At 42.4% G+C, this 27,203-nt stretch overlaps 1 protein-coding gene across 4 annotated transcripts in view; it reads left to right on the top strand.

Moving 5' to 3' along the window:
• Positions 1 to 27,203, top strand: part of PDE1B (phosphodiesterase 1B) — a 262,573-nt gene that overhangs the window by 1,516 nt on the left and 233,854 nt on the right. For 2 of the 4 annotated variants that reach the window (XM_075591720.1, XM_075591723.1), the window contains exon 2: positions 3,883 to 3,991. In XM_075591720.1, the coding sequence (XP_075447835.1) occupies positions 3,883 to 3,991 (109 nt within the window). Of the gene's footprint in view, positions 1 to 3,377; positions 3,529 to 3,882; positions 3,992 to 27,203 lie in introns of those variants that run through there. The other 2 variants (XM_075591721.1, XM_075591722.1) reach the window with 2 other exon arrangements.

The raw sequence follows: 27,203 nt of genomic DNA, 5'->3' as shown, positions 1-27,203 counted from the left end.
ACACACACACACACACACACACACACACACACACACACACACACACACACACACACACACACACACACACACACACACACACACACACACACACACACACACACACACCCTACATTATGTTTAATACACACACACATACATTATATATATACACACACACACACACACACACAGCACATTATGTATGTGTGTATAATATACATGTAGCTCCTAGCAGACACTATATATGCATATCTGTATACTGTGTTACTGTATATATTTCTGTATACACACGAACACACACACACAAACACACACACACACATGTCTGCGTGTGTGTATATATATATATATATATATATATATATATATATATACACAAGTATGTCATATGTATATATTTGTGTGTGTGTGTTTGCTTATGTGTGTGCATTGTGTACATAAAGTTTATCTGAGGTGTATTACATACACTATAAAACGAGTTAAAATACAAAAGACCAATATACAGATAACTACTCTGGTATCAATGTGGTGTTTACTATAAAACTATTATTTATCTATCTGTAATCAATCATCTAGCTCCATACATGTTTTGTAAGTACATATACAGTAATATACTAACTGTTTACTTACAGTATCATGGTATTTGCCCTACTGAAAACATAGATACAGAACAATAATACGTTACACTGTACTGTATACATATAACAAAATGAAAACACTACAAACAGACACATCATTGCAGAGTATAATATAATAATAGATGGTCCAATAACTCAGTGACCCAAAGAGCTAACATTCTTACATAAACTGGCACTGAATCTTGATCTATAATCACCCACTTCAAAGGCCACTATTGTACTATACACAAAGTTTTTCTTCAAATGATACAAATATAAACCTCACTGTCCACATGCAGATATACACTCCCATGCACATACTCATTTCATACATTAATATACAGCTTGTACACATGGCTTACATGCAGTAAAACTGGTAACCTCCAACATACTGTACAGTGCATTATACTGTGTACATAGAGTATATAAACATTTTTTTTTTTAAATTTGGCATGCTTTACACACTCTTGGTGTATACAAACAGTATATACATAATCCCTGACGTATCGTTTAAAATACACTTGTGTCCTTTGATATTTTGTATTGATTCACCAAATCTTATACAAATATATAAGTTATACGTATTCACATAGAGACACATTTGTAGTGGTTTCACAGCTTAATGTTAAACTGCAGCCTTTACTTGCTCACTGCTAAAATTAGATATAAAAATAAATGTGGAAGTTTGCAGATATGGTGGATAAAAATCAGCACATTGCGTTGGACAATGTACATCTCAAGTATTATTTAAAGTTGACATAATGTAAAATTAGAAATGTGGATCTTTGTCAACAACATTTTGATGCAGATAAAAAATGAACCACATAAAAAAACCTTTCATAAAACCAATGTGATCAATTTCATTTAGCACATGTATGTAATACCTGCTTTTAACCCCTTAAATGTCAGAAGGATCTTATATATTGAAGCCATTATTTATGATTCAATTGTCATTTGGATGAACATATCTGAGGTGACTGCGCTGCCTTGATATCGCCCATGTGTTCTGCTGCAGTTGACTAATCTAATAACGGCACAGTCTATTCTACTATCTGCAAATAGCGAGAGTCGTCAATCTATGCCTATTAATTAGCATGAGCTGAGCGAGCTAGGGGCAAACCTCAGGCTCATCTGTCCCAGACATAGTACTCGGGTACTCACAGTGAACTAAGGAGCTGAAACACTTGTGCAGTGCACCGTGGTTAAAATCCTGTATGGAAAATATATACTAAAGGCACTCTCAAAATAAAAGGCAGTTTATTGTTTAATCAACATCCTGGTCCTCCACTTGGACCATTATTTTAACATGGGTTTGTGTCATACTGTTCCCTATCCCAAGGCACAGTACCCAAATGTTGCCACAAATGAAAGTGCTAAAATGACCTATCACAAATAGAATCAACAAGTTGATGACTATTTGGCCGACCTGTTCTGACCTTGCTCTATTTACTCTAGAACCTAAGATCCTACTTGTACATTGGTTTAGTTCCCTGATTATTGAACCCGTATGGTTAGATGTCAAAGTGTCTTTAAAGAAAACAGTGGTACAGTGTCTGATTAAAAAAAAAAAAAAAAAAAAAGATTGTTCTATGCCAAAGGGATCAGCAATGCATTCCAGCAATGTTACATGCTACTCTGGTAGCGAAAGAGATCAATATTAGGGCAAAGCTCTCTGGACTGTGTTTTGGAAAGCTTCAGGCAATATGTATGCTGTATAAATAGAAAGGGGTAGAGGCCTTCTAAATTAAAGCCCATTTTCTTTTAAAAGATAGTGAACTGTAAGTTTGTAAATAAAAAAGTTGCAGTACGGTGGGTATGACAGTGGGAACATAGTGGTACTGTGTACCTCACACTTCAACCACTGGGTAAGGTTTTCTGAGTGTTCCTGAGTGTATCTCCCTACAACTTTAACTCTTGTGCTCATAAGAGCAAGAAATTAGAATACCGAAGGCATTTATAATATAGTGATTAAGAGAGCATGAAACCCCAGTATTATACTTACACCAAATATACTATAACCTACAAGTTCACATTTTCGATTCAGAAGTCTATCATACTGTACTTTGCATCATAAGAACCCAAATCCATAGAAATACATTCCCTCTGGTGCACTATACATTTTATTTATCCATATTCATGCATTACACATTACTACTTAGATATTAAGTAGGTGAAATTATTACAGATGCATCAATAACCCCAGAGAAAATAGTTTAACTCGCATCTCAGTGATAGAAATCCCTGCGCCTTCAGAGCAGAACACAAATGCAGAAGATATCAAATGCTCCAATCCTAAATAGGAGAATTACTGCATGTGTTTGTGAGGGCTCAATACGGTAGGGGGCTAGAATAGAATGTGTTCCATCCATCGCAGAGTTTTACATCCTTGGTGCAGTGCAGGATTTTGGTGACCGTCTTATTATTGTATCTGACGGTTGTAGAATATTTATTGCCATGACAGCTACATGTGGCATCTCTGTAGCGCAGGACTGTCATTACAGGTCATGTGCAAAGTCTGCTGCAGAGATGACTCGTGGGGAGGTGGGGATAATATGTGCAGACTCATACAGATATTTTCCCCCCTCCGATAACCTGTTAGAGTCACTGGGGGGAGGTTCTCCCATAGATTAGAGGTAGAACATGCTCTCTTGCTTACTTACACACGTACAGATCCCTCTGCAGAAGGGGCAGGCATTCTCCTTCATGCCATTGCCGCTGCTATTATTCCCCCCCCCACCCCCCACCACCCTCTGCCAACAGTTATCCATCAGAGTGCAAGGAGAATGGAGTGATTTCCCTGAAGGACACAGGGACGACCAAGGCAAATGTGAGAGGAGAAATAATTCGCATGAACACCTTCTCTGCCGGCACAGCTCTGTGTAGATGGCTTTCCCGGCAGTGAACCATTGATTCTGCTTTCATTGTTATGGTATGTTGGAGAGCGCGTGTGCAGGGATGCTCTTCGTATATTAGTGTTTCTGACAGGGCTGTGAAGTACGTGGCTTGGGGGGGCTTCCTGTGCACCACCTCCTTAGCATCCTTTAACCCCTGTGCTGTTGCCTTGCACAGATCCATCTTCTCTAAATCAACCTCAGTGATGGATGGGGGCTGCATTGCACGAGTACGGAAACCTTCCCTGCTACTACCTGGGTTAAAGGGGTTAAAGGATGGCAAATAAAGCAGTGTGTTAAACCTAATAGCTCCCAGGGAAGTACCCTCCACTGCTCCCTAGCCGTAGTTGATTAGCAGTCTTGTCACTAATGTGAATTCTGGCTTTGTGCAGGAATAATGGAGTCTCCCAGCGTAGACAAGGAGCTGCTAGAGGGATGCCCGTCTCCATTCGAGCTGAGAACGGGCCCCAGCAAGAAGATGTGGGTCAAGCTGCGGGCTCTGTGAGTAGTCGGGGTTCAAAGGGTTAAGGGATTTCCCCTCCCCCATGCACAGACCACCCAGAGGAATCCCACTCTGCCGAGCAACAGTGGTTTCCACATCTCCAAAACAAAGCATACTGGCTAAAGGCTAAAGCACCAGACATATGCAGGGGAAGTACTCATCCATGGTGTTACATTCGTGCAGTGCATTTAGCAAATGTGTTCTCTGTGTATTCGAAAGCTGAATGAAGGCATAGATCCCAATCCACTAATGCTAACATCACCTTGGCAACCTCCAATGCAGGATCTCGATGAACCCCTTTGCATTGCATTGCAGGCCCCTCTGGCAGTGAAAGGGGTTAGACTAGAGGTTGGGCATCTTTAAATCTCTCAATCCCTGAGGTTCTCAAACCCCACCGGCCACACCAAGTTTTAGGGATATCCAATCCCGTTGTAAACAGAAATGAATGCACTATAATTATATGTGAATAGGATATTCATTGGTAATCCAAACATCTGTGAGTCCGGAGTAAAGTCTGATAATCCCTGGTGTACAGTGCACTTATCCAATGTGTACAGTGAACCTACAGTGCCAAAGTTTTCAGAGAGTAGAATCTGTACTTGCAATTCCTATACTTGGGTATACTTTATTCAAAAGACCAATGACACTTCTCAATCTATTTAGTGTGTGTTCATGAAAGGATAATCAAAAAAGGTAACCACATCTTACATCTGTGTCATTTTATTTATATAGCAGAGCTTTACAAAATGACAATGCAAGGTACATAAATTTCAATGGGGACAAGGGTGACAGGTAAATGACAACATAAGGCAAAGGGAGACCCTGCCCCAGAGGGCCTACAATCTAAGTAGGTAAAATAGTTGATTATGAAAGAGGGAATGGATGCAGTAGCAAGTAATCATACTGTATCTATTTAAATACACTATTTGAATGATATGCATATAAAGACGTCAGTGTAACTGTCTACTGCACTTCTATCTTGATTCATTTAAGGTAGGGCTAAATGGGACAGGCAAATCCTCCACCACTGCAGAGTAACGCACTGCAAGTCCTTCTAGCACTACAGGGGTTGGAAGAAAAGCAATTACATATATTGTTGCTGGTGCTTTTATTTTGCACTCCTTTTTTTGTCTGTTGGGGTGGGCAACTCCAGTCCTCAAGGGCCACCAAGAGACCAGGTTTTCAGACTATCCCTGCGTTAGCACAGGGGGCTCAATCATAATGACTGAGACACTGATTGACACCTGCTGAAGCAGGGATATCCTTAAAACCTGGCCTGTTGGTGACACTTGATGACTAGAGTAGCCCACCTACTCTAATCCAATGTATATACTATTTATAAATGTGATATTTTCATTTTGTATGTATATCTTTATTTATATAACACCATCCATGTACATAGCGCTTCACAGCAGTAATACACGTGACATATTATAACACATAATGGGAACAAGCGCTTTAGACATGAAAGTAACATTAGGAAAGGAAGTCCATGCCCTGAAGAGCTTATAATCTATGGTAAATGGGGAGAATTTAGGAGGGTCTGAGTGCATCTGCAAGGGGCCAAGGTCAGTGCATATGAGATGTATAGTATGAGCCAGCAGCGCTACCCATATGCTTCGTTAAAGAGGTGTATTTTAAGAAAGGTCTTAAAGGTGGATAGACGGGTGCCAGTCGGATATTGAGGGGAAGGGTATTCCAGAGGTGTGGGGCAGTGGGTGAGAAGGGTTTAAGGCGGGAGAGGGCTTTAGAAACAAAAGGGGTAGAAAGAAGACATCCTTGAGCAAAACACAAGAGTCAGGCAGGTGTGTAGCGAGAAATTAGGGCTGAGATGTAAGGAGGGGCAGAAGAGTGTAAAGACTTAAAAGAGAGGTGGAGAATATTGTACGTAATACGGGATTTGATAGGAAGCCAGGAGAGGGATTTCTTCAGGGGAGACGCTGAGAGAGATTTAGGAGAGAGTAGAGTGATTCTAGCAGTAGCGTTTAGGATAGATTGTGGGGGAGACAGATGAGAGGCAGGAAGGCCGGGCAGTAGAAAGTTACAATAGTCGAGATGGGAGAGAATGAGAACCTGCGTTAAAGTCGTATCAGTAGAAGGACAGAGGAAAGGGCGTATCTTTGTAATATTATGGAGGTAAAGACGACAGGTTTTAGCTACTGTACATTGTGAATGTGAGTGGAGAATCTGAGGGTGCAGTCAAATGTGACCCCTAGGCAGAGTGCTTGTGATACTGGGTGTATGGTAGTATTGCCAACAGTAATATAGAAGGGGGCAGTAGGACCAGCCTTGGGAAGAAGTATGAGGAGCTCGGTCTTTAACATGTTAAATTTAATTCGGCGGGATGCCATCCAGAATGATATAGCAAAGAGACATTCAGAGACTTAGGTCTGTACAGCAGGTCTAAGGTCAGGCATGTGTCATCAGCATAGAGGGGATATTTGAACCCTAAAGATGTGATAAGGTCACCTAGAGTGAGTGTATAAAGAGCAAAGAGAAGAGGTCCCAGGACAGAACCCTGGGGTTAACCCACAGAGAATAAAGTGTAATGACCTTTATCTTTTGCAGCATGGAGGTCATTAATTATTTTGGTGAGGGGTGTTTCAGTGGAGTGAAAGGTGCAGAAGCCAGAAAAGCAGACGAGAGACAGGGCGATAAATAGAGACAGATAAGGTAAATCTTGTTGTTTTTCAGTAAAGGTATAACTGTTGCATGCTTGAAGGAGGTATAGAAGGAGGAGAGCAGCGACACATCCTGCTCTGTGACAGTGGAAAAGGAGTCGAGGAAGGCAGGAGGAGAGTTAGGAAGAGATGTAGAATGTGAGGAGGATACAGAGGTGATGTCCCGATGAATGGAATCCACCTTTCTCTTGAAATAGACTGCAAAGTCCTGAGGTGAAACAGAGAAAGAAAGACAGGTAACAGATGGTGCAGGTCTGAGTAGAGAGCAAAATACAGAGAATGGGTGTACGGAATGGGATGTTTGGCTGTAGCCATTTGTCCGCAGCCAAATTGGCTCTGTTACTCACTGCATGTCGCCTTCGCCGCTGGTCACCCTGCCGCCTCCTGCCATCCGCCATCTTTAAATGTCCTTGGATCTCCCTAGCCGCAGGGCACACCACGCGGCCACCGTTCCGCCTGCATTTGTGGGTGCGCCCATGCATGCACACCACGAGGACACTCAGCGTGGCCAGGGCACATTTTTAAATGTTCCTTGCTGCAGGTGAGGTGATCGGCAGCAAGTAATTCAGGGTGCGGAGCGCCTGCGGCGATTTGGTCCAAACGTCCTAGACTGAACTTGTGAGTATTTATTAGTGACAAAAACTAGGTTTGTTTAGCCTGGGAGAGGGCAGAGTTAAAACAGGATAGGATACATTTGTAGTGAAGGAAGTCTGCAAGAGTATATTTCCTCCAGAGGCGTTCAGAGGAGCGAGTGCAGGAGCGGAGCATGCGCGTGCCGCAGTTTAGCCAGGGTTAGAAGGGCGACAGGGGGAGAAAATGAGGGGCATACAGATCAAGAGAGGAGGGTAAGGCAGAGTTGTATTCCCTGACTAAGCTGTCAGTGTCTATAGCAGAGCAGAGGGAGGAGCGCAACGTTGAATTAAAAGCCGATAGATTAATGGAACGCAGGTTTTTTGCAGAAATGAGGGGTAAGTGGAGGTGGAGAAGGTGAGAAGTGAGAGAGAGAAAATTAGATATGATTATGGACAGAGAGAGGAAAGGGAGAAATGGAGAAGTCAGAACGAGAATTTTTTTTAGTGAAAACCAGGTAGTAGCTTTCCTTGTGGGTGTTGGCTGCAGTCCATTGGTGAAGGCCAACAGAAGAGATTACAGAGAGGAAGCAGGTAGCCCAAGGGAGAGTGGGGTAATATTGCAGTTTACATTTTTCAGATTTAACTGCAACTGTGTACACTGTTAATAATCAATTTTATTTATCACGATGTATGTGCGTGATTGGTCTTTATCCAAAAGGGTGAATAGTAGCTCCACTTCATTAGCAAATGGAAAGAGACTAAACTGTATATGCAATGTTGGCTACATCTGTACCACACCTGCTCTATCCTGACTATCCTGTCTTCCAATATATTTACCCTTATTCCTCATTAACACTTTTTTTCCCCCTTAACTTACCTCCCAACACTCCTCACTCTATGCACATTTACCCCTCTCTTCGTACCTCTCCCCTTCTTTGCACTCATGAACTCCATTGCTTCTTAAACTCATTTCTACCACCTAGTTCCTCCACCCTGAAGAGCACATGCTCTTACAAGTCTGACCCTCACTTCCTGTCCTTATCCCTCCTTCTCCGGTTGACAGAAGGAGACATTTCTCCAAACTCTGGCAGTCATATCCCCACTTGCTCTCACCCTTGACTACCATCTCACTATAATATCTGAAAGCTCCAACCCTTCCAACCTGATATCCATCACCCACTTACCCACTGCTTCTCTCTCTTGTTCGTGGGCTTTCCGCCAATCTTACCCTCTCTTTATGGCAGCCTCTCTTTCTCTCTCACACACACCTCACCCCATTGGATGGGAGGGTGGAGTGGGAATTCTTCTTTCATCTCACTGCAAGTTTCAGCTCCTGCCTACACCTGTTTCCCTGACATCATTCTTCAAGGCCCATATTTATCACCTATTCTCACTGGTCACTCTGTGCACTGCTGGGATTTATAGGTCACTTAACACTGCATCCTCCCACTACATCTTCCTCTACAATTTGTAATCCTGGTAATTTATTTATTATTTATTATCGGTTAATTGTAAAGCACCAACATATTCTGCAGTGGGGTAGAGGTTTGATAATTACTTACAAAGAGTTCCTTACAAATACAAAAAAGGACAAACATGCACAAACAGATACAAAGAGGTAATGAGGGCACTGCACGTGAGAGCTTACAAGAGAGAATGAGGGACTACAGTATTTTGAAACAAAAAGCTAACGTGGCTGCTCATTTCGGGATTAAGTATACCTCTGGTTGGTTATGGTCCAGCCCAACAGCTATTTTATTGAGGTCTGAGGGTGGGAATATTATGGGGTATTACATAACGTGGAGATTGGTCCAGCTGCAAAGCTGGATTGGGGGGTGGTGGGGGGGGGGGGGGAGTGGGTAGAAGGGAAGTGGATGTTAGAGGTTAGGCTTCCTTGAAATGGTGAGTTTTCATGGAGTCTATACATTTCTGAAATCTGGGGGAGAGTCTGATGGTGTATGGTAGGGACTTCCAGAGACTGGAGAAGTCTTGAAGGTGGAAGTGAGAGGAGATAAGAGAGGAGGAAAAGCGGATGTCATTGGCAGAACATAGGGTACATAGGTACATGGTACATAGGGAACATGGGCATCTCCCCTCCTATCTCTCACTTCTTCCTTTGGTCTCCAGTCTCCACTAATGGAGTGCTTCCAGCACCGACAAGGATGGACACATTTTTGACCTTGTCTTCACAAAAAAAACTACTTATCTGATTTCTCAAGCACTTATTTCCCACTCTCTGACCGTAACCTCATCTCAGTTTCCTTAGCTCACATTCCTCACATTCAGTCTCCAGACTTTCCTGGCTAAACTCATAACCTGTGTTCAATTTACCTTCAGTCCTTGGAATGTAAACTTTCTTTACTACCATCCTCCTTTTACCCAACCTCACATGACCACTATGCTCCATCTATATGCCAACATTGATCCCACAATTCTGGCTAAACATGCAGACACATTTTTACGCTTTTTTACTTGTTCCATTAAATGCCTCTAGAGGAAGGATGATTATTTAAAGGGAATGGTTGAATCTGAAGAGAAATTCTCTCTGCCCCTTCCATCCCTTGCCACCATAACCACCCGCTTCTATCTTTGGCTCATTTCCTCTGCTAACAGAGGTTGAAGTGTCTCAGCTGCTCTGTTCCTCAACTTTGAGCCTTGACCACATTCTCTCCTTAAACTTCTTGTGCCTACTCATGACCCCATACTTACTCATCATTTCTTTAAGTCATCTCTTTGTTCTGGCACTTTTCTATCTCTTTTTAAGCACAGTGTTGTCTGACCTAAACACAAGAATAACACTCGTGATCCCTCTTTCTAACTATCATAATTCATCTCTAGCCTTTTGCCTCTAAATTTCTGGCACTCACCAAAGTAGCTAATGACCTCCATATTGCCAAATCTCAATGAAACTACTCCATTCTGAGTCTTCTGGATCTCATATGCTTTTGATGCTATTGACACCCCTCTTTTCCTTCACATGCTTCACTCTCTTGACATCCCCAGCATTTCTCTCAAGTTGTTCTCATCCCTGCCTCTTCCACCACTCCTTCAGTGTCTCTTTTTTTCAACTCTTCATCTATGGATCTTTTTTTTTGGTGTATGGTACCTCACGGTTCTGTTTTAGGTCCCTTACTTTTCACTCTTAACACACTTGTGCTATGTGACCTCATCAACTTTTATATTCAGCTATCCAACTGTATTTATCTGCACTTGACGTCACCTGCAGTCTAGTCAAAAATCACAGAGTGCTTATCTCTCCGATTGCCCCAATCTCTGCTTAGATAACTCTTCATTGCCTCAACCTTATTATGTCTAAGGCTAAGGCCCCGCTCCCTCAGTCAGCGCGCCCGCACTGCAGACAGGCGGCGCGCTGACAGGCACAGACCGCGATATGCGGTCTGTAGGGAGCAGGAGCCGGGAGCCGGAGCGGGAGGGGCGCGGGAGCGGGAGGGGGATGGGAGGGGGAGGGGGGGGCGTGGTTTGAGTGGAGGGACACACTACTCCCCTCCCTTCCTCCACGGGCTCGGTCTCGGTCTCCCGGGCTGCAGGAGGGAGCTGCTGCAGGCTGCTGGAAGGTAAGCAGCTCTCGCTCCCTCCCCCTTCCCCCCCAAATGCCCTCCTCACACACGCTGATACACACACACACACACCACCCCCTACCTTGTGGAGGAAGCTGTCTGACAGCTCCCGCCCCCGCCGCTGATAGGCTCATCAGCGCACCACGTGACGCATCACCGGTCGGGATAACAATTTTCTTGCATCCCCTGGCGGCTGATGCGTCATAGCACGTTGTGAGCTGTGCATCGAGGGGGGACTGGGACCGGCTAGAAAAGGATACCCCTGCTGGGGAGGAATGCGCACGCAGCCACGCGCGCCGCCAGACGCAGTAGGACCAAAGCCTAAGACAGAGCTCTCATATTCCCTCTCAAACAGGCCCCATTGCTCCTTTCTCCAATACAATCAATAATCTACCCACTCTCCCAAGTACGCAGTCTAGTGGTTACATTCAACTCCTTCCTCCCCCAATATAAACGCAGTTACTAAATCGTACTATTTCTTCATCTGCACCATTGCAAAAATACGCCCCTTTCTCTGACCCATGACTACTAAAACACTACATTCCCTTGTTTTCTCCTATATTGATTACTGCACCATTATTTTATAGAGCTTCCCCACCTCAAATCTCTCTCCCTTACAATTCATTCAAAAAGCAGCTGCCCAAATGATCTCTTGCTCTTCTAGACAAGTAGTTGCATCCGACCTCCTGAATGCTCAGCAACAAAATTCTACTTGTTTAAGGCACTACACTCCTCTGCACCTCCATAAATGTCAACTTTGATCTCTTATTAGACCCCTACTTACTCTCAACCCAAGGATCTCTTCTCTGTACCTTTTACCTCTACAGCCCTGTCTTCATCCCCCCCCCTAATCTCTCCCTACCTAAGGTACTCTCTTCCACTTAATAGTCATCAAGCACTTTCACCATGTTTTCAAAGCACAGGTAAAAGCTTACCTCTTAAAAGAAGCATCTCATTAAGTTATCTACGCCTATACAACTGACTCCAGATGCACTTGACTGCACTTTTCATCCTACTGTGTCTTTAAGTCTCCCAATATAGCACTTAGATTGTAAGCTCTTCAGGGCAGGGCCTCCATTTCCATTATGTTATGTTTTACTTGCTGCTCTCATACTCACTGTTGGTACTTTATTTTCCTTCTAATGTAATTTTGTAAAGCTCTGCGTACATTGTTGGTTCTATTGTATATACTGTAAAAAAAATTATACATATATTATACATACATGTGTCTATGATCACAATGAAGCAAAAAGCAGAAACTCCCTTTAATATGGTTAACATTGGATCACTTTATTAAATAATGACATTTCTGAATAAAAACTGTTGATCTTTTACTCTCTTTTTCAGCTCTGTTATTTTGATATAGAGGCAGCCCAAATAATACACCAGCATTATATAAAAGACATCATTAATATCTCCTGCCTTATACCCAGGTCTGAATTTATTTATTTGTAAAAATGTTTTACCAGGAATTAATGCATTGAGAGTTACCTCTCGGTTTCAAGTATGTCCTGGGCATAGAGTTATGATGACAAATAATACATGGTTACAAATACATTGCTACATACAGTAAGTGAACAGGGTATACATTATATACAAGACATTGCATGCACAGTTAAAGATAATATATTATAGGCGTATGTAACAGTTACAGACCAGAATGACTTGTAAAACCTTGGCTAATATTAGGACTGACACAATCCCAGCAATCTCAAAACCGTATCAGGGCTGTAATCATATGTATTTCCTTTCCTTGAGTAATGTAAAAACATCCCTTCAATTTCTTGAATCTGTAGCATATAATTACTCATCAACAAAATGTCATTACTCTTGGTTTGGGATTTTAGCTCAGCTGCTGCAGTTTAGCAATGGCATACAAACCCCAAGGACAAAAGGGTTAAGAGGCTTTTATTCTGTCTGTAACGTTTAGCACATAAATGTACTCGCTGTCAGATTCCTCCAGCACCGGAGATGTTAGCCCAAACTGGCTGTTTAGGAGGCTGGTGATCAAATGAAAGTCTATAGAACCAAATCCCTTTTTGAAGAAGGGGATCCCACAGAGCCTAGGGGGGCTCTTTTATGCTTCTTGAATATTGCACAAAGCAGTCAGCTATTTTCTGTCTGGAAACATTGGTTGCATTTCAAGCAGCCTGGGAACACAGTTTACCTTTGGGGATGCAAGGGAAATTGACAAGATTAAGGGGAAACTATTTTTGTTGGTGATGCATCCGTATTTATTTTTTAGTGGAGAATATTTATAACTTGGAGGGCTCACTGTGGAGATGATGAGGAGAGCAAGTAAAAGAGCTTGCCTTAATGCCACACCGAGGTGGCCTCAGATTTAGGGGCTTCATCTTCTCAAGCAGCCGATCGGGACATTTTCGGCAGATATTCACCATTGATCCGCATCGGCAGGCTATACAATAAGGTCTTTAACTCCGACACTGCTGAGGGTATGTTGTGGCAATTCATCAAGATCTTTCAGCCCATATGCTAACATCTTATGCAAAACCTCACTTCTCCTCCTAATACTGCAGTGACAAATCAATAGTCACTGCAAGAATTTCAACATAGACCCACGTTTGAAACTGTTTTTCACCAAGCAGAGCTTTTTTTGTGAAGTGTACGGCACTTTTTTTTCCCCACCTCAAGTTCCGCACTGGCTCCTGCTGTCACGGCTTGTGGAAGGGGCGGGGCCATCACTCCACACAGCCAATCCCTTCTCCCCTGCCTGTTTCTCCGCCCTCCACATGGCTCCGTGCTGAGCACTCACTGCAGCAGCTGCAGACAGGAATGGAGCAGCTCTATCCCCCTCCCCCCTTGGCCCCCCACTTCCCCGTGTGATGACATTTTCTATGAAACGAATTTTTGTAAGTTTACATTTTTTTTTATTCTGATGGTGAGCAATTTAAATGTCAAAGTAATAAACAGTGTATATAAATTATTGTTATTATCAACTTTTTTATTATGAGCACCGGCACCTCTTTAAAAAAAAAACACTGTCTCCAAGTATATTTAAACTGCTGTGTTTAGGAGTAAATTACTTTAGGAAAGCAAGGTCTGGTGTTTATTGGCTTAACAGTCGTGGAATTGGGTACAGTAAGTTCACTGCTGGTGTATGTAATATTATCCAAGCTGTTTTTAGTTTTATTATTTGGCACTAAAAGGTCTGTTATTTCAATGTTATTGTCATTGTATATGGTGCTTTATCTTAATTTAAGATTTATACTGGGGTTACAGCTCGGTATACAAACAAGAACATTTGCAATCGCTTTCTTTAACAATTGACACTGTTATCTCATCTTCTCTCCTGTATTCATATTGGATTTTTAAACTATTTACAGTAACACTTCATAGTTAGTAGCATTGTGTTGCTACTTTTAAATCATGCCATGTAATTCTGTGCTTTGCTGTATTTATGTAAATACAATTGTCACGTACAACACACTGCGAGCACGCGACCTGCATATGGGACAAGGGTTAATACTCAAGCCCGCAAGCGCTCCCACTCTTCTCCTCCGCAGAGGTCCGTCAAATGGACAATATCTCCTCTACAGGACAAGGATTAACACACAACCCGCAAGCTGCCGCACTCTTCACCTCCGCAAAGGTCTCACAAATTAGTTGTATCTCTCTTAAATCCGTCCCAATATACCACCGTCACAAACAGCACACAAGTGAGCACGTGACTTAGATATGCAACCAGGGTTAATACCCACATCTACTCTAGCCAACTCACCTTTCTCCTCCGCAAGGTACTGTACGTCCAGTGAGTTAATACAGTATGAACCCCTACTCAATTGCAAATCATATCTATCCACTGCCACAACCTGGGGTATGCAAATAAGATAAGATGTGAAATTAATATTTGCGAGGGCCCCAGGTCCCTGCTTATTATTGAAAAAACTATGCGCTTTAACACACAATAATCAGTTGTAGCAAAATGTGTCCGACCACGTTACTCCTCTCCCCAGAGCGTGCAATAGTTCATTCAGAGCCCAAAGCATTACTTATTAAATGTTTTTATACATATAAAAATACAGTGCTTAAGTTACAGAAAAAGAATTACGAAAAACATACAGCTACTGTACAATTAAATGCAGAACAGCTTCTTAAAATAAAAGGGTAAAACATAAAAGAAAAACCTATACATTACCAAATGCTATAGATTTTCCCCAGAGAGGCCACTGGTTTCGAATATGAGATCTATGTGTTTTATCCAAAACACTCCTCTGGTAGGATCTACAGTATTTTTCATAATCTTTGCTCACACTTAAATACAAGTCTTTCCCATTGAACACAACCTAAACCCAGCCCCTGTCGTATATCAACTGTGAGATTGATGGCTTTACGAGAGAGTAAAACACCTCCCACCAAATGACGTTTAAACTCCTTTTCAATATCTAAATGTACTCATAACTTTGCTTAACAAACACTTACACACACGTGAGTCACATCAATACACCCAGGCACTAGACTAAATATAAACATCGTAATCCTAAAATTAAGAGACCAATCAGTATCTGTCTCTTAGTACCTGCAAGACCTGACATGTCTGTAATCATTATGTGTGACTCGGTGCCAAGGATACACACATGTCATTTTTAGCAAGTTCAGCAGAGGACGTCACACATGATATTCTCATTTTTAATAAAGTCACCCTTGGTTTGATACCTTCTGTAGCCACGCCTCTTGAACCTTGCAGAACCATATAGAGAATGTCTTTGAAGCTCAGCTGTAAAAAAAACATATTTATAAACTTGTCACAGGGGCCATATTTTATTCCTCCATCTGACTTAAACTTAACATGTCAAAAATAGAGCTCCTCATATTTCATCCTAAAACTCGCCCCACTACCGCCTTCCATTTAATGTTGGAAGTACTGTCATACACCCAGTAGCGCGAGCACGCTGCCTAGGGGGTCACACTCGACTCCTCTCTCAAATTTTCCTCTCACATTCACAACGTATCTAAAACCTGTCACTTTTTCATCTGCAATATTACAAAGATACGCCCTTACCTCTATTGCTCAACTGCTAAAATTCTGACTCAGGCCCTCATTCTCTCCCATCTCGATTATTGTAACCTCCTGCCTCTCACCTGTCTCCCCTACAATCTATCTTAAATGCTTCTGCCAGAATCACTCTACTCTTCACGAAATCTGTCTCAGTGTCCGTCCTGCTGAAATCTCTCTCCTGGCTTCCTATCAAATCCCGTATCACACACTCAATTCCCCTCCTCACTTTTAAAGCTTTACACTCTTCAGCCCGTAATATTGTATTGTATTGTATGTCTTTATATGTAATATAGTGTGTGCGTGCGTGCCGGTGCGAACGTGCGTGCACGTGACCCACACTTTTTGTGTGTATGCTGTGAGCGACAGTCTTGAAAGGTACTGTGTTTGTGTGTGTCACTGCTCACTGCAATGCACGCGCGCGGTCCTATTATAGAAATGCTGACTAACCACAGCCAACTATAACTGCCACACGCACGACGCAGCAAGCGCGCCCACTATAGAAATGCCCTTCTGCTCCTCCTTACATCTCAGCCCTAATTTCTCGCTATACACCATCCCGATACTTGCGTTCTGCTCAAGGATGTCTTCTCTCTACCCCCTTTGTATCTATAGCCCTCTCCCGCCTTAAACCTTTCTCACTGACTGCCCATGGGTTGGGGGGAGATAGCACAGTGTTATGGTCAAAAGAGAGGCCCTGTTTTAAAGCCTCAAAAGTAAAGAAGGTCCCTCTAAATTTGAATATCACATATCTCATAAGATGAACTTCCAATGGTATGTTATTATATAGCATCTTAATTGTTCTTCACCTGTGGAGAGAGAAGACTCAAGGTAGTGCTAAAATGCATTCTTGTTCTCAAAGAGCACTATTTCTAGTTGGAAAACACAAATTCCATAAGTACACTGTTCGGGAGGTAAAGCTGTGTTTTTCTTAAACAACTCCCACTGAAGCGACAACTTAAATGAAAATGTTAAAGTAAGGAGAGATGAGTATTACTTTCATTTTGTATTTGGGAAGAAATTGATTTAAAGATTTATAAACAGAAAATAAAAAAAATCCTTTCCGTCCATCCAGCAGCCCATGGGTTATAAACATCTCCTGAGGTAGAACAGGAAGAAGCTAGCACCTGCACTAAAAGGGGAGGGCACCTCTCCCTTTACCTGTGGAGTGTTTTTTCCTGTCCTACCTGGTGCTAGGAGCTTGCACTAGGATTCTAGTTTTATTATTTTTATAAGGCTTCCTCAGGGGGTCTCATGCCAACAGGTAATCACCAAAGAGTCAGTTACCTTGGGGGAAGGGGGTCAATGACACCCTATCCTGGGCACTAAAGCAGCAGGAAGGGGAGAGCTCACAGTTGAGGCTCTTCCCTTATACAAAGGTGGCAGAATCACTTAAATCTGTGGGTGTAGGTAGAGCGATGTTAGCCAGCATTACTAGGACCTCCCGCAGCACCGCGGAGATGCCAGAAACCACGAGTGCTGCAGCTGGCCATCGGGTGGAGGCACTGGGGTCTGACATCGTGTCTCACGCAGATGCATCCTGGGGGAGTCGGCCAATGTCCTCTTGCAGCAGGCGGAAGTCAGCAGAGAAGTCCATGCTGGGGCTGGGTGCTATCGAGTCACCATCAGGGGGTGATGTCACTTCCAACATCGCACAGCCACGGTCGACAGGCATTTTAAGAAGGGGATCGGCTGGCAAAAAAAGCAATGTGAGAGGAGGAAGATGCTGGGAATACGGAGAATGCAGAAAAGCAGCTACTGTATGGGTTAACCCCTTACCTGCTATCTTGTGGCAAGTACTGGAATGATACAGGGGAACCTTCTGAAAATCAGACCGGTAAAGCTGGGGGGATGGGGATTACCATTTCTTATGGTATATATTAAGTATGTTACAGTTGTCAGCCCTCACAATGCAGGGGATCTGACAACTGTAACTGACAACTGAAGCCCCTCAGTAACCCAGTACAGGGGATGTCAGACCCAAGAAGACATCTGCAAAGACCAACCATTTAACTTGCTCAGGATGCAAACAACTTCTACCTGACAAGTACAAGAAATAAGGGTGCAATGCTTACATTGGCAATGGAGGAAAATCCCATCCAGAATCAGGGATGGTTCTAATCAACAATGCAATATGGAAGGAGATAAATGCTGCACACCAATAATAAATAACAAAAAATTATACAATTACCGGTGCTCCCATCCATGTACGATCGGCTGCATCCAATCCACGGCATGCAAAGAAAAATGGAGGATAGGGCACAAGGATTTGAGAAATAGAAAATATTTATTAAAAGCAAACACAACGTTTCGACCTGATAGGTCTTTGTCAAGTGCAGAAAAGTGGCTTTTTGCACTTGACAAAGACCTATAAGGTCGAAACGTTGTGTTTGCTTTAATAAATATTTTCTATTTCTCAAATCCGTGTGCCCTATCCTCCATTTTTCTTTCCAATCAACAAAGCAGCAGACCGTTCACAGCTTTAAATCAGCTAATTTACAGATGGCACTAAGAGAAAGTGCAAAGAGAAAATCCAGGGGCCAACAATCCTAGAAAATATCAGAAGAGTTATGCGGCATCCTCATCGGTTCACATAGTCAAGAGTCTTCCCAGTACATAAAGCAATACAAAAAGTGATAAGTGAGGAATGGCAGCACCCAGACAAGAAATCTTCCTTATCGAGAAGATTTTGTCAGATGTAAACATTCGATCTAGAGGATTCCAAGGCTTGGGGTAGTACTCCAAAGATAGACATACCAGTTGCAAGACTATCCAGAAGATTGGCTCATGTCAGCCTCCATAAAAGGAGTTCCATGGGCAAGACTGGATATGCTTCCACTCCAGTCATATAAATCAACAATGGGGTACAAGAAGCCCAGCGCCCATGAGGGAGGACATGATGATATTATCATGGGGCAGAGTACAGTCTCAGTCAATCAACAGTTCAAATCAGAGGAAAGGAGAAGGATTTGGTTGCTTTTCTCATCCACTAGGAAATACTACAAGGGGAATGGTCCCACCATCAAGAAGTTTTTAAACAAATAACTCACCGTGGGTGGGGGAGGGGGGGAATGGGGAGCAACCGGAGATCGATCCGATGGCCAGAGGGAAAAATACAAAGTTTAGCAGGTTTTATTCTGTCTACCAGAGTGACTCAATGACGCTCAAACAGGATTTTAGACTTGCCTATATCTTTCTCTCCAATTCCAATGGTTCCAAAAGTCCTCAAGATAATCAAGGCATACTGACCAAGAAGGGCTTGGTTTACAGATGTGTTAAAACTATCAGCATAACCATGTTAGATACCACCAAACAGGGAGGACCTTCTGTCTCAACATCTAGCACACCATCCAAACATAAAGAGACTGAAGTTGAGAGCTTGGAAACTGAAAGGTGAATAATAAGATAACAAGGACTATCTTCATCAGTTTATAGAGGCCCTGTTACAGTCTCCTAAAAACGTGACCTCCAAGATTTATGTGACATTCTGAAGAAGGTTCCATAAGTGCAGGGCCGGTTCAAGGGTATTTGGCACCCTAGGTGAATCTTCAGCTTGCGCTTCCTCTCCCCCCCACACATACACTTGACTTCCAGATTTGTTTTTCTATCTAACTGAAAAATTAAAATATTTTAAATTATAGATTTTTTTCTATCATTCATACACACTCTGCCCTCTCCATCATTCTCTTTCTCCCGTCTCTCCCTGTCATTCTCGTTCCCCCCTGTCACTGTAAGTCTCGCCCCCTCTGTCATTCTCCCCCTCCCTATCACTCTCCACCCCTCTGTCATTCTCACCCTCCCTTTCCTTGTCATTCTCCCCCCCCCTGTCATTCTTGTTCCTCCCTCTCTCCCTGTTATTCTCTCCCTGTCATTCGCTCCCTCTCTCCCTGTCATTCTCTCTCCCTCTCTTCTTGTCATTCTCGCTCCCTCTCTAACTTTCATCCTCGCTCCCTCTCTCCCTATCATCCTCGCTCCCTCTCTCCCTATCATTCTCGCTCCCTCTCTACCTATCATTATTGCTCCCTCTCTCCCCATCACTCTCTCCCTTTCTCCCTGTCATTCTCTCTCTACCTCCCTCTCTCCCTCGGTTATTCCCCCCCTGTCATTCTACCTCCCCCCCCACCTCTCTCTAACATGCTCTCCCCCGACACACACACAGTTTGCTCCTCTGCTTGGCCCTGCCACCAGGCTCCTTACTCCTCCTCCTGATTCGCTGCATTACCCAGAAGCAGCCAATCAGGATGGAGCTCTGTCCCCGCTTTTGGGAAATCTCCTTGCTGTTAGAAATCTGACCCCACCCCACTCCCAAATCTGCCACATTAGGCAGACGCCTAAGTCAGTGAGAAAGGTTTAAGGAGAGGGCTTTAGATACAAAGGGGGTAGAAAGAAGATATCCTTGAGAAGAACGCAAGAGTCGGGATGGTGCATAGCGAGAAATTAGGGCTGAGATGTAAGGAGGGGCAGAAGAGTGTAAAGCTTTAAAAGTGAGGAGGAGAATTAAGTGTGAGATTCTATGAACAACATAGCACAGGCGAAGGTGCCCTATATAGGGCAGGTGCAAGCTTCTTCCTGTCCTACCTCGGGAGGTGGAGTCTATAACCCATGGTGCTGCCTTACTGACAGAAGAAAAATTAATTTTCAGTAAGCCAAATTTTCCCCTCTGTCCCTCTGAGCTCTGGGGACACCATTACATAAAACCTGTGTTGTGCCAAAAATATGCATCATAAGGTGAATCCCTTTCTGCAGCTTTCTCATCGTGCCTTTATACCTAAACCTTGGTCAAACTAATAAACAATCTCAAATTATTAAAAAACTGGTCAGATAGTAAAGAAAGTGTTACATTACTGAAGGCTTTCATATTATTGTAAATGTAAGTTTACCTACAGAATTGCTGGCTGCTAAATAATTTTTCCTTTTCTATTATCTTCAATACTGTATACAGTTGGGTAAATCATACAGGGCACCTGCAAGCTCATATTGAACAGAGTGCTTTTTCTGGTAATGTACAGGTTAATAAAAGCTTCAATCAGACTTAGAACTATGCAACTAATTTTGACAGATTTATTATAAATCATTCTTCCTGGTAATGCACAGGTTATTAAGAATTTATATTAGTGTTAGGGACCCTTGAGATGTGGTTTGCCGTGTAGTGGCTCAGGGGCTTACAACACTTTGGCCAAAATGTTAAACTAAAAGACCATTTTATTTAATAGATATCTATACATATATATTTAGGCACTGTACCGTGTATAGGTTTCACTGGATGCACTGAGCTCTGTCTGTGTTTCATGTTCTGTCTCTGGTTTTAAATACAGTTGGGTAAATGACTGAATCTTCCAAGTCCCACATTTAATCATACAAGATTAGAAATAGATGAAACTTGTACACAATATTAAATACATTTTGGGATATTTGCCGCATCGCCAAATAATCCCAACTGAGAGTCATATACTTAGACAGCAACTTTGACCCCAACTTTTGCAACAATTTTGCCGAGTGTTTTGAGGTTAGTAAAGTTTGGTGAGTTTTGCCACTATTCGCACTCAAACAAATCAAGGACGTACCCATTTTGTGACCTTTCAAATCGACAAACAGGCTTTTCCGCTATGAATCATTAAAGAAATGAGTGCGGGAATTTTCGCAAGAAGAACCGGGAAACAATATCTCTAGCCCTGACCTGTATTTGAGAATCTGCTATTATAGTTACATACTCTCTCATTACATTTCAAAGTCTATTTTTCACCAGTCAGTCAGTGTACTGCATGAGATGACCATATCATTCACAATTAGCCATTCATGGAGCAATCACTCAATAATCCACGGCACCGCAGATTACCAATAGGAAAACCTGTTAGATGTACGATGTAGAAGGAGGAGTGGGTGAGCCTGTCTCTTGTCATGTGAAACAGCATAGAGTTCAGTACATTGCTTAACACCGTCTGACAAGAGGGGCGGCTGCAATATGTTGCTATTCCCCTGGGAAATTTAGGGGATTCAAATATACAGGCCTTAAAACATATTCTTGCTGATGTCACATCTTAAACCCTTTTTTTAAGTAGCCTGCTTGCATTTTTTTATTATTTTGGATGGATAGTAAAAATGCTAAATTCTTTCTCATAAGAAATAAGATGCTAAGTATTATTAACGCCTTCACTGCCAACAATGCCTACAATGCATGGCAAAGCATTGTGTCACAGGTCCCTATGACAAGGAGGTTAAATGTACTTTGACTCCTTTCAGGCATTGTATGGCAATTTAAAAATACTGTACAATATGATCAACTAGAAGATTCAGGTTTTGCATCTGCCTATGTAACTCTGGCCAAACATACTTAGGCAGAAATGTAATAAACAGTGCTAAGGTGTAAGGCACCTTATGGCTGAACCATAAGATGCCTAATGGCTTGACACCACTTAGTAAATGTGCCAATTTGTGTCCATGTGCCTTAGGAACCGTAAACCAGTTACTGCTCCGTGCTGAATTATCCTTTTCCATGTAGAGCATTGCACTCACAAGCACCTCTATCTACCCTAAAACAAATACAACACAGATGAAGCTGGTAATTTAGAGGCATGAAAAAGTATCATTTTAAAGCATTTCCGAACCCTTTGTCCTTGAAATAAAAACAGCTTTGTCAGAGTAATGATGTTTAAAAAGAGTGTTACATAATCGAGTTTTCAGCAGAACCCAAGCGCCTAATTGTCCGAGAAAGATTGCTCTGCAGGTTTTAATGTTTCCTGTCTTTAAGAAGCTGCAGATAAATATGGCAAATTGGGAACAGGGAAGATTAGTGCAGAAACACAATTATACATTTCTCAGGAGAAAGATACAGATCACAGAATACATTTATGAGACAATTCTTATATTTTTTGTTATTTGTTGTAAAAATGCACTGGAAAAATGAGCTGAAAGCAGTTGCAGTGCTGGATTTTTTTAAATGCCCTAAACTGAAATAGATTGGTCTAATAATACAGTTGCAAGTGTCGGCACTGAACCATTGTACTATACTTACCGAAGAGGGGCAGCTTAGACTACAAACTTACAATCAGTGAAATTGGAAGCATCAAACTACGTGAAGGAAAGGAGAAAATAATCGGACAAGAGAGTAGTGGGAAGGGACTGAGAATAGAAGAGGGCAGAGCAGATCCACATCTGATATACGGTGGAGAATAGTAGCATGATTTTAAGGTTTTATAAATATTATTAATTTTAGTTATTTACATAATTGGGAACCAATAGGTGCATTTCTCTACCTTGAAAATGTAATGGAATTAATAGTTTCATTGAATTGACGTAATTTGTTCACGTAATACTTTTTTTTTTTTCCATTTATTGTTGCCTGCTTTGGGTTAGAGTAAACTAGCCCATGAACATTCATTTTGGAACATACTTGAATGGTACATACTGTACTCATGAAGGTAAAATAAGCTGGGGTCATTAAATAAAACACAGAAAGTGCTGCAAATGCTATAAAGACAGTGTGGATTAATGAAGTACATACATGCATGATATACATGTACAAACAAAGGGGGTTGATTGTTTTACAGAAATGATGATCGTTTCTTTCCGTCTTTTTTTATTCCCTATTGCCCTATAATTCCTCTTAAGTAAGGAGAGTCATTTATGCATAGGGAATGTAACACATAATTAATTATGCATTAGGAACGTGTTGCCTTATTCAGTAGTGTGGCATGCAGACTGCAGCATGTCGTACAGTATATACATGTAACATACAAATGCTAAACTGGCGCAAATGCAAACACTTTACCAAATTTCTTGACATTTTGCTGCCATTTTCCCAGCACGATTTACTAAAAGATTTCCCTTCATTTCACAGGCCAGATTGTTTTCTCTGTGCCCCTTTGGATCAGCAGCTTCTTCACTGGGTGCAAATGTACGAAAGGGGGGTGTTTGATGTTGCTTCATTCACAATCAGTGTGGTCAATCAAATCTTCCAGGACAAACTTGTTAACCAATTAACAATTACTTGGAGAAAAAACGGACGAGCTATAGCACTAGTATGTGATACTCAAGGTCTTCTAGCTTCAAAAACTTGGTAAAGCTGGAACAGTTTTCTGCTCCTGTTTTGCAAACTGGAGATTTTTTGCCAGGATTCACTGAGCCCTGATAAGGGCACCCAAGCTCGATCCAGTAACCTGTATGCAGTTACTGCAGGATCAAATTTTATTATTATTTTTTTTATTTGTGAAGCACCACCATATTCAATAGCGCGGCACAATGGGGCACAGAGTTTAGTATATTACAAAAACATAAACAGTTACATATAAGTGAGGACACACATGCACAAACAGATACAAACAGGTAATGATGGCCCTGCTCGTGAGAGCTTACAATCTTTCTAGAGGGAATGAGAGACAATTTTGAAACAAGAAGATAAGCTGGCTGCTCATTGTAGGATGAGGTGTGGCTCCGGTTACACTATGGCCCCGTCTCACAGCTCAAGCCATTAAGGTTTTGTTGGGGGTAATGTTAACTAGAGTTGAGATTGGTTCGGCCACACAGCGGGTCCCAATGGGGTTGGAGAGGGAGGGGAGTTGGGTGTTAGAGGTATGGCGCGTAGGCTTCCTTGAAAAGGTGAGTCTTCGGAGAATTGTTAAACACCTGAAAGGTGGGAGAAAGTCTGATGGTAAGTGGTAAGGAATTCCAGAGAGGGAGCAGCATGGGAGAAGCCTTGCAGGCGGGAGTGAGAAGAGGTAATAATGTGGGAGGAGAGGCAGATGTCATGGGCAAAATGTAGGGGGTGTTTAGGTATGTATTTGTGGCTGAGGGCTGAGATGTAAGCTGGGGCAGTGTCATTGAGACCTTTTGAGTCATTACTAGGATTTTACATTTAATTCTGGAAGCTATGGGAAGCCAGTGTAGGTATATGTGTCGTGGAGCAGTAGAAGTGGAGTGGTGAGTGTGGTACCTAGATGAGTTTGGCAACAGCATTTTGGACGGATTGTAGTTGGGAAAGGGGGACAAGGGGAATGCTAACTAAGAGAAGGTTGCACTAATCTAGGAGGGACAAGATGAATGAGTGGATTAGGACTTTATTTGCAGTCTGAAAATGTTCTAGTAAATGTAAATAAAATGTGTTCTCAAAATAAATCAATTTTTTTTGATTTAATAGAACAAATGGCCCTTTGTTCCAAAACCTTTTCTATGTCTGCACTACAGCTTTCCTCACCTCTACTACTCTGATCCCCCTAACCTTGACCTCATCCCATCACTCACCCCAAGATACTCCTTCCATTTCAAAACACGTTTTATTTATAAAACGTTAAAAATATATTAAACAGATTTTTCAACCATTAAGAATTGTCGAAAAATCAGTTTCTTTATTTTTTACAGTTTTTTTAAAGGGTGAGAATTATGAGATGAGGGGGGTGTTGGGGTGATGGAAGCAATGTAGGTGAGAAATGGTGAAGTGCAGGCATGGCAGGGGGTTAAGTGCCCCAGAGGGGAGAAAGTAAGGGGTTATGTGTGTCCAGAGGGAGAGAGGAAGGGGTTAAGTGCTTCCAGGGGTTAAAGGTCCAATGGGGTGGATGGAGAAGGGGGTATGTGTCCCAGGGAGGGGGAGAGAGGAAGGGGTTATGGGTCCCACTTCCAGGATGGAGAGCGAGGCGTGGGGTTAAGTACCTCGTGGTTATAGAGAAAAGGGTTAAGTGCCTCAGTGGCAGGATGGGCACACGGTTAAGGGTACCAGGGGGAGGGTTGGGGGTTGAAGGGCTTAACAAAAGGAAAGTGAGAGTTCCTATCTTTCCCTGCTGCAGTCCGCTGCTCTCACATGCTCTGTCTCCCCATGCTGCCCGAAGCGCTTCCCCCCTCCCTCTGAGTTAGCATTCAGAAGCAGGATAGGAGGTGGTCTCTGGAAGAGAGACGCAGAGACAGCATAGCAGCAGCTAAAAAGCTGCTCTCACAGCACCGGCATCCCAAAATATCATAACAGGTAATCTCTGATATTGGCACATTGCTATATTACTGAATACGAGTATATCACCCAACCCAATCATGGCAATATACTGTATCAGAGGTGGAGACGGCAGGACTTAGTGAGGAACTGAATGTGTGGAAGAAGGAGAGATCAGAGTCAAAGATGAACCCTAGACGGTGGGCTTGAGGTGTTGAGGAGATTGTGGTGTTATTGACAGTGAGGAAGAGTGTTGGTGCAGTGTTGGCAGTGGAAAGGGGGGAGAATATGAATTCTGTTTTGGACATGTTAAGCTTCAGGTAGCAGTCAGACATCCGGGAGGAGATTACAGAGAAACAGTTGGAAATACGGGGCACGAGAGTGGGGGAGAGGTCAGGAGAGGAGAGATAGATTTGGGTGTCATTGGCATAGAGAGGATACTGAAAGCTAAAAGATTGTATTAGTTCACCAAGATGTGTAGAGTGAGAAGAGCGAAAGGCCAAGGACAGAGCCTTGTGTGACTCCAACAGAAAGAGGGAGTGAAAAAGAGACACCAGAGAAGGAAACACTGAATGAGTTGTTGGAAAGGAAGGACGTGAGCAAGGAGAGGGCTGCGTCACGGAGGCCAATGGAGTGGAGAATGTTTGGGAGAATTGGGTGATCAATAGTGTGGAAGGCGGTTCAGAAGAATTAGTAAGGAGAAATGACCCTTAGATTTAGCTGTGAGTAGGTAATTGGTCACTTTTGCTAGTGCTGTCTCATGGAGTGTAGAGGACGGAAACCAAACTGTAAAGAATGAAGCAGGAGTTACAGGAGAGAAAGTGAGTCAGTGAGTATACACGTCGCTCAAGTGGCTTTGAGGTAAAGGGAGAAGAGAGATAGGGCGGTAGTTAGAGAGGATGAGTCAAGTGAGGGTTTCTTTAGAATAGGCATGATGAGTACATGGAGGTGAAAAGGAAATAAGCGCAAATTAATTAAAGAATCATGCAGGGTGATAAATGTGTGATAAAGGAGTGATATTAAAAATGATGAGGTTGTGGTTTAGCACCCAAAATAAGACAAATCCCTTGCTTGTATGTATGTATGTCTTTATTTTTATAGAGCCATTAATATACATAGCGCTTCACAGTAGTAATACACGTGACAATCATATAAATAACAAATAATACAAATAACAGAACATGGGAATTAGTGCGTCAGACATAAAATACAGTATAACAACAGAAAATCGGGGTGCAAACACAAACCAAACAAATGAAATGTGATCAAGTGAATATAATGGCTTACAATAGGCAAAAGGAGATCTGGGGTGGGGGGGTTGGGACCCCTAAACCTCGTATCTGGCAATGTAGTCTCCCTTAACACAACGAAATGGGGGAAAAAAGGGAAAACACAATAGTGTAATACTGTATAAAAACATGTATGTTGATGAATAAATGGAAACTCACAAACT

This window comes from Ascaphus truei, chromosome 3 (genome assembly GCF_040206685.1).
Source record: "Ascaphus truei isolate aAscTru1 chromosome 3, aAscTru1.hap1, whole genome shotgun sequence".
NCBI classification, from domain to species: Eukaryota; Metazoa; Chordata; class Amphibia; order Anura; family Ascaphidae; genus Ascaphus; species Ascaphus truei.
Note: the sequence above shows the minus strand (reverse complement) of the source record. Positions and strands in the feature narration are given on the sequence as shown.